Below are 9,018 nucleotides of genomic sequence, written 5' to 3'. Positions count from 1 at the left end.
GGTCACCTCCGGGGCAGGCGGGAATCGAACTCATGCGGAAGTGGCTTTAGATTCTCAGTGCTGTGTTTTAACCCACTGCGCCACCAGGGAGGGCCTCTTTTTCAAACTTTTTTAATGATTGATAGCTTAGAGGCTTTCAAGGTAAATCTGGTTGTCAGTAGTCACCTAACCTTTGAAAGGTTTTAGCTAGATAGGTTGAAAAGTTAAATTCTTTAGATAATTAAAATTAAACGTATTATATACTACAGATACACAAAAATGGAAGAATTTTTTTAACGATCATTAAAATTATACATTAGAATGCTGCAAGAGATATTGAGTGGGGATAGGAAGTTCACACATTTGGATTCTTGAAAAAAAATTTTGGTTTAGGCCCGGTTTTTTAAAGAAAAAAGATTTATTTATGCATATAGAACTGGGGTACAGGCCAGAGGTGTAGGATTCACCAGAAACAGCGGGGAGCAGAACAGGCAGATCTACTGAAATACACTGCTGAGGGGAGCAGTGGGTGGGATTTTTAAAGTATTTGAATAAAACAATTTTTCACTGGGGTTGTTTGAAATTTTATGTTTTGGGGTAATGTATATGTTTTGAGGGAGTCTGACAGTTCATTAGTACTAACCCAAGGCCAAGGGTAGAAAAGAAGTTTGATTTTATATTTCAAAATTATCCTATCCAAGAGTGAAAAATAATAGCAGTGTAGGGGTTTTTCTTGATATCATAATAGTGATCCAGAAGTTTATTTACATTTCAGGACCCTTTGATTTTCCTAGCAATTTAGGCTTTGCTATCCTGGACGGAACCATTTCAAACTGTAGCTAATGAGTCTTTAAAGTCACTAAACTTTACACCTGTTTTTACACTTGGTTAACTAAACCAAGAAGGCATGCAACTATTCCTTCTTTTTTTTTTTTTAAGATTAATTTATTATGCGTACAGAACTGGGGTACAGGCCAGAGGTGCAGGGATGCATCAGAGACAGAACAGGCAGGCTGAAGAACACTGCTAAGTGGAGCAGCGGGTGGGTCAGGATAGGTCTGCCACGCCATGTGGGTCACCTCCAGGGCTGAGATTGAACTTATGCTGAAGTGGCTTTAGCTTCTTAGAGCTGTGCTTTAGACCTGCTGCGCCACCAGGGAGGGCCCCAACCCTGCTATTTTTTTTTTAAAATGGTTAATTAAATTAAAAAAAATAATAATACAGTAGTTTATTTTTACATCATTTTGTGCATTTTCCATATCAATTGTAATCCCCCTTGGGCCATAAAATGGTGAATTTAAATTTTTTTTAAATAATTTTTTAAAAATTACCATTGTTGTCTATTCCTCTTCCATCCTCCTTTTAGGAAAACTCCTCCTTAACCTGGTAGATCATACTGAAGTGATCAGAGATTTAACTTTTGCTCCAGATGGGAGCTTGATCCTAGTGTCAGCTTCAAGAGACAAAACTCTGAGAGTGTGGGACCTGAAAGATGATGGTACGTCTTTTATCCAGGCTGAAAAGTCTATTACTAAGAGGTATTGGGGTGTCATTTGGGGCATTTGACTTTGAAAGTAGCATGTGGTCAAAGTTGCCTTTTTTTTTTCCTCTGGTTAATTCTTTGGTTCATTTCCTGTGTAGATCAAGCAGAATCATAGATATGACCCAGAATAGGAGCCAGCAGTTATTCTAAGTAAATAAACAATTGGATATTATTCAGAAACCAGTCGTAGAAATCTATATTAACTCATTGAGGATAAAATCAGCTTGAGGAATTGATATGAACTGGATTATGTTCATTTTTCTTAGGGGGGACTGTAAGCTTCATTTGAAAATTTAAGAAACCCATAAAATGTGAAATATTTGTCCTCCAAATATAATATACTTTCCTCTTTTTCTGAAAACTTAAAACTGTGATGCTTATTTTTGGAGTGTTACCTTGTTTTTAGAGAACCAGAGATAAGCATCTCTTCCCTGCTTTTAGCCTCAATTGAAGAAATGTATAGTGTTAAGTAAGACCTTATATTTAAATAAGATCTGTTAATGCTCAAGCTGAAGTTTGACAGGCTTGTTTTGGGATAATATAGCTTAAACTGAATGTAGTTAGAAAAATCCTTCAAATTTGGAGACTTGTTTCCGTTCTGGGTAATAGCTATTGCTTGAAAAAATAATATGCTGTTATTATCAAACTGTGACCGTTCCTTCCTCTGCATTTTATCAGTTCTCTGATTACTCAGTTAAGTGAAGGCATTCGACAGTTGAAAGTTTGATTAAATTTTTCTTTTGTATATTAGATGGTGCTTTCTTAGCTCAACATATTCAATTGTATATATGTTTTAAGAATGTAGACTTAGTAAAATGTAAGAACTTAGTAAAATGTAAAAAAGTAGGAACTTTATCTTATTCACAGATAGCTGTATCTGAGTGTCTGGCATCTGGTAGGCAGTCAGTAATGGTTTTAAAACTAAAAACTGTGTCTTGGATATAAAGCATAGGGATCTTGCAATGTTACATATGGTATCAAAAAGGGAAAAGAATGAAAGGTATTTTAAAGATGTTCATCCAGTCCCAATCTTGGCAGTGGTCTAGTTCTTTAATTGCTCGAATAGGGGTTTACTGAAAGAATTCAGTCTTCTATAAGGAGGGTCTACAAACTTTTCCTTAAAGGGACAGTTGGTAAATGTTTCAGTCTTGTGGGCCATGCCAGCTCTTTAAAGTTCCTCAGCTCTGCCATTGTAGCACAGCATCAGCACACCGGCATGATTATGTTGCAGTAAAACTACTGACAGTGATAAGCCGCTGACACATATTGCCATCCTTTGTATATAAATGACTTGGAATAGAAGTTTGTGATTCTCTGGCTTTACTGTGTTAAAATGCTATTAATTTGGATTCTAGGGTAAAATAAGTATTTCTTTTTGTTAGGAAATATGATGAAAGTATTGAGGGGCCATCAGAACTGGGTGTACAGCTGTGCATTCTCTCCTGACTCTTCTATGCTGTGTTCAGTGGGAGCCAGTAAAGCAGTACGTATCAAAGTTCTTGTACAGTCCTTGTGAAGTGGATTATAATAATGTGTGTATAATCATTTTAAATCTAAGTAACCTATTAAGTCTGTGCTCGGTGTCATGAATATCTTAAATGTTTTATTTCATGATGGGGAGAATGCATGAGGGAAATTAAATATAAGTTGTGAAGTGAGATTGGATCGTTTTAGTTAGAGATAATATAAAATAAAGGGTATGTCATTTATTTGCTCTAAGATCTAGAAAGTTTATATGCTCTAGAAGAGATTTAGACCAATGTTAAGACATTCCCTTGCTAATTATTTTCTTCTTTGTTGTTCTATTTTTTTTTGTCCAGTTTGCTGTTTTAAAGTTTTCAGTCCCAGCTTGGTCCTGGACATTTAACTGAAAAAATAAATAAATAAAGTGACTTAAAAATAGCACTCACGTATGTCCTAGAGTGAGTTTATAGGTAAAATTTGATGTGGTCCGTCTTGCATAGCATGCTTGTAGACAGATTAAGTATAAAGTGACTCTTAAGAGGGTTATACTCATTGATGAACTACTACCTACCAGTATGGTTAAAGAGATCTTACTAGTTTCAGGTAGAGATGAAAACTATTGAAGTCCAAGTACATGTGTTTATCACACTTTGAATTACGGGAGGTGGGTGGCTGGTTAAAATGTATTTTATTTAGCTAAGGAATAATGTTGATAGTTGCAAATGTTACAAACTTAGGGGGATATAGTTTAGTTCTTTAAAAATCATAAGAACAACAAAGCTAGATGTTGACATTGCTATTTTAGGCTGTGTGTTTTCCATATGCTTCTTGCTTTCCCTGTCACAGGTGGTGGCAGCAATATTGGTGTGATTGAGGTTATGCTGGCACCACTCGCACACAGGCGCACAATGGTGTTAGCTGGGCAGAAAGAGTGGCATCTCTGGCTACCGGGCTGGGGGCGACCTTTACCATAGGATGAAGTAACCTTGCATTCGGCTGCAAGGTGTACTGTACGTACACAGGTGCTGGTCGATGTCCACTTTCTGCTTTTCTTTCTTTCTTTTTTTCTTTTTTAAAATAATTTTCCCCACAGTGAAACCCACTGACTCCTCCAAGTATATTGACTTTCTAGTCTGGTGGAATTGGGAGTCTAATATGTGAAACCAATTTAATATAATGTAATTGGCTTTCAGATGGTTTCTCTGTGCAGTTTTTTGGAATTCATTGAGATTCTAGAGATACCTTAAGCCTTTGATCCAATTTAAAATGTGTTATTCTTCTTTGGATAATATATTGTATCTGTGCAGAAGAAAAAAAAATGTAGCAAAATGGATTGCTTTACTCCTAATGGAGAGATTATCTTTCTAGGACTGTTATAAACCTCCAAATTTAACCTTTAATATAACAGACTATAGTAAACATTAGAATCCTGCTTAGAGCTATTCTGCACAGCATTGCTCTTTAAAATCGAAACTATATATAAACGTGTCCTTAAGTAATTTAAATGTTTGTGTAGTTAAAATGAGTAACTATTGTGGTCAGTTTGGGAAAAATAAGATTGGCAAGTCTTGATTCACAGAAATGTTAATTGTATTGTTTTGTAAATTAGCATTTGCATTTTGTAATGTGGTTTAACATCCTTGTTGTTTGCCAAAGAAATTTCATTTGGCTGTGAAAATTCTCTTTGCTTGCAGTATCTGTTTCTCTTCCTAGGCTCACGTTGGTGATCCAAGCCTATTGTAAACAAGTGATTATCTCAAAGGGAGATGCCAATGGAGTAACAATTTGTTAACCTTACGTTTTCTGTCTGTATATTTTTAAAAAAACTTGGTAGTTTCTGGAAAAAAAAAAAGAAAGGGGGTTTGTAGTACTTAACCCTATTTATTTCTGTATATTTTAGTTAATTAGTTTTTGGAATAAATGGATTTCAGTATAACTTTGTGGTTAAATTGCATTGCCTTTTTTATGTTTAGGCTTATTTTTTAAATTAACATTTAACAGAAACATTTGAAATAGAATTTGCATGTCTACTTTAATTAACTTTTAAAGACTGATTTTAATCTATGACACTGAGCATATTCTCCTTTTAATTATTCATAATTTATAATGTTTAATTTTATATACTTTAATTAAATTGAACAGTTTTAGTTAAGATGTGCCATTTTGTCCTCTGTGTATCTGAATGAAGCTATAACATTTTCCTTTTTATTGCAGGTTTTCCTTTGGAATATGGATAAATATACCATGATACGGAAACTTGAAGGACATCACCATGATGTTGTAGCTTGTGACTTTTCTCCTGACGGAGCATTACTGGCTACTGCATCTTATGATACTCGAGTATATATCTGGGATCCACATACTGGAGACATTCTGATAGAATTTGGGTGAGTGTAGCATGAAATAGGTTAATCTGTAGTTTATCTCTGCTTATCAGTATAGCTTTTAAGAAATTACATGAAAGATTAGAATCACTAACACCTGAAGTTAAAAATTGTAGTGCTGTGATAATTAAAACTTTGATGTTCATATTCATGCAAACCTTTAAACATAAATTCTAAAAATAAGTTTGACTCTTAGTACAGCTCTTGTTATTTTAGTTCATGACTCAGAAGTGATAATTATGTATAATTTTATGTTGAGGGAAAATGTGAAAACTAAAGTTGAACCAAAGTCTTAAACCAAATTGTAAAAAAAGATAGGTAATTCTTTTAAGGTTCTTTTCATTTAATTTGTATATACCAGCTCTACTTAGTTGTCTCAGTTGTGTTCATTAAGAACTTTTTAAAGGTTATTTAAAGATTGGATGTATTTTGTACATGAGTTGTTTTATTTCTTGAAGAAACTCTTATAATACCCGCTAAAATATGCTTGACCTTAGGCACCTGTTTCCCCCCCCTACTCCAATATTTGCTGGAGGAGCAAATGACCGATGGGTACGATCGGTGTCTTTTAGTCACGACGGACTACATATTGCAAGCCTTGCTGATGATAAGTAAGTGTATGAATTACAGCTTGACCTGCTTGGTGTTTTCTCATCCTTTCACTTAATGAAAATATTCTTGGCTTTTTTTTAACCTTCCTGTAGTTTGGGTTTTAATATCTCTTTCTTGAGACAAGACCGTGGGAAATGTTAGTATATCTAAATATTGACCTGAACATTACCCATGAAAACAAAAGATAAAGCATGCCTTTTCTTCTTATTCCTTGTTTGGTAACTAATTTAGCACACTGGGTAGATTTTTATTACCATTTAGCCCAGTTCATGGTTTTTTTTTTTCCAGTAAATCTTAAAAGGTTGACACAGAAATACATTTTTAAAACCAAGTGCTAAAAATGAAGTAATTTGTATCTGCTGTAAGTGAAACAGCAAGATGAAATGTCATATTGGTGAGATGCTTTTTATTAACAAGAAGCAGAAACTAGTTTTAGTCATTCCATTTTTCTCATGCTTTTGTCATACCATATGCATGGATATTATATTAAGCTTCGCATCAATTTAGAAAGCGATTTACCTTTCTCCAGAATGTCAGCAGACACACAGAATTTTTTTTTTTTTGCCAGCAGTCTTTGTTTTCCTGCTTGTTCAAATAAATTCTGAATGCCTGTTCTCTACTGTCTTCTGCACACTCTGCTTAAGTGTAAAAGCTTTGTAGATGTTATAGAGAGTAAAGAGACCAAATTATTGGTTGTGTTTTAAACATAAGAAAGTAAGAGAATATCCAATGGTGCGCATCATGGCTCTGAACACTGGGAAGACTATGTGAGATAGTCTTCTCTTTAGGTGTGGGTTGATACAAATTACCAATTGATGTAGACCCCAAAATATTTCTAAAGCAATATTTATTGCATTAGTATGTGTGTTTTGACTTCAGAGTACAGTGGCTTTTTTTTTTTTTTCCCTGAATTTTGAAAGTTGTTTATACCTTAAACATCCTATTAGATATACCCTGGATGATTTATTTCTTTTCCAGAATGGTGAGGTTCTGGAGAATTGATGAGGATTATCCAGTACAAGTTGCACCTTTGAGCAATGGTCTTTGTTGTGCCTTTTCTACTGATGGCAGTGTTTTAGCTGCTGGGTAAGTAGATTTTCCTATCTTTTTTTGAGAGGCAGTTTGAGGTGACTTTTAGTCAAAGGAGCCAGTCTTATTGGCAATAGATCCTCTATTACCTTGTCAAGAGAAGATTATTGGTTAGAGTTCTTGTGCTTTAATGTACAGTTAACTTGATTATGAATTATATATGGCCTTGGATGATAGTTTAAGTTCTAGGATGCTGAAATACATATACTTGGGTGACTCACTTTGTGATTTTGTGTGTGTGTGTGTTTTTTCCTGTTGTTGTTTAGGACACATGATGGAAGTGTGTATTTTTGGGCTACTCCAAAGCAGGTTCCTAGTCTTCAGCATTTGTGTCGTATGTCAATCCGGAGAGTAATGCCCACCCAGGAAGTCCAGGATCTGCCAATTCCTTCCAAAGTTTTGGAGTTTCTCTCTTATCGAATTTAGAAGCTCCTGCACCACCTCCCCCCACCCGCACCCCCCATAGTAGGGACTGACAACACTTCACACAAACCTCAAGCTTTACTGACTTCAACTATCTTTTTCAAGGTTTAGACTTATTTAATTTGATACATTCTTGTATTGCGTTTTGATCAGTTATTATTTATAGACTGTAGGAGAAATATTTCCACACATACAAGTGTAAATTTTTTCCTAAGATCTAACTGTGAAAACATATACATACATGTATATTTTAGATATAAGCTGCTAAGTGTTGAATGGACCCTTTTGCTTTTCTAATTTTTAGTTCTGGCATGTATATGTATTGCTTTTGTAGAGCCACAAATATGTATCTTTGTTGTAAAGTGGAAGGAATTTCTTTTATTCTGGTACACTGCACTAGATAGTAAATATCTTAAAAAGCTAAATTGCCTCAAATGTGTATTTGGCTGGGGGGGTGGGGGTGGAACACCAGACAACTGACCTACAAGTAAAATGCAGTCTTTCTATAGGGAAAGGATTTTGTTTTCCTTAGGAATGTCTTCTAAGCTGGTAGAGTTTTACTTTAAAGTCATCCAGGCTATAACTAGAAAAAAAGGGTGTCTTCTTTCCCCCTGAATACCGCTATGGACATTAGTTTTGGAACACTTACTACTTTAACCTTTGTGGCATAAAGAATTATAAATCTTAGTTTGGAGGCCCATCTACTGTATCATTGCTAAATATTTTGTTTGTACTAAGGGACAGTTATTTTTTAAGACAGTTTCTTTTTTTGCTTTTTTTTTTTTTGGCTTTTTTACATGTATCCTATGTTTCTGCAAGGAGATAGATAATATTGGTGACTTGCCAAAAAAGGAGCAAATGGTATACATACTTTTGCTTTCTGTTATTTATCTTACCTGCAGATATTAATAATGTATACAATATATAAGATGTTTCATTATATTTTTTGTTGCATTTTTTAATTAAAGATTGGTTTAAAAGAATCACTGTTTGCATGTTTCTTAAATATGTTGAAAGATTTAATGATTTTTGTCTGTCTTCATTGTAAGGTTGATGGAGCATCACAAACAAATTAAGCAAGAAGGACGATAAAAAATCAGCACACGTATAAGACACTACTTTAGATTTCATGCATGCAACAACTTTTTTACATTGGTTTGTTCTGGGAACTTAACTGGAAGTTTTTCGTTCTTAAGAATCACCCGAATTTTTCTTTTTAAAGGCACAAAAAGCATTGCACCTTTAAACCTGAGGTGATCCTTTTGCATTTTATTTTGTATTACATCTACTTTATAATTTCAAAAACAGAATACCATTACTTACTCTTCACACCATTAATTATTACTCTCTAGCCAATATACAGAATCAAATAAAAATAGTGCTTCAGGAAGAGTTTTCTGAGAAGGCCAGAATTGCTTGCTACATAACACCCATGAAAACCATAATGCAGAATGAAAGGTAGATTGCAGACATAAGTCAGGTAAAAATAAGCTTTATTATTCTGTGTGTCTATGAGGGAGGAGG

General features: G+C 34.5%; 1 protein-coding gene across 1 annotated transcript in view; it reads left to right on the top strand.

Moving 5' to 3' along the window:
• WSB1 (WD repeat and SOCS box containing 1) overlaps positions 1-8,477 on the top strand; it is a 15,000-nt gene extending 6,523 nt beyond the window's left edge. The window contains exons 4-9 of the mRNA XM_012726102.1: positions 1,346-1,477; positions 2,905-3,005; positions 5,201-5,373; positions 5,868-5,981; positions 6,961-7,068; positions 7,338-8,477. Coding sequence (XP_012581556.1) covers positions 1,346-1,477; positions 2,905-3,005; positions 5,201-5,373; positions 5,868-5,981; positions 6,961-7,068; positions 7,338-7,497 — 788 coding nt within the window. The 3' untranslated portion in view covers positions 7,498-8,477. The remainder of the gene's footprint in view (positions 1-1,345; positions 1,478-2,904; positions 3,006-5,200; positions 5,374-5,867; positions 5,982-6,960; positions 7,069-7,337) is intronic.
• The last annotated feature ends 541 nt before the right edge of the window (positions 8,478-9,018 follow it).

The sequence above is a fragment of the Condylura cristata genome, unplaced genomic scaffold, assembly GCF_000260355.1.
Source record: "Condylura cristata isolate star-nosed mole 26May11 unplaced genomic scaffold, ConCri1.0 scaffold00017, whole genome shotgun sequence".
NCBI lineage: Eukaryota > Metazoa > Chordata > Mammalia > Eulipotyphla > Talpidae > Condylura > Condylura cristata.
The sequence above is the reverse complement of the archived record's forward strand: the minus strand, read 5'-3'. Positions and strand labels throughout refer to the sequence as shown.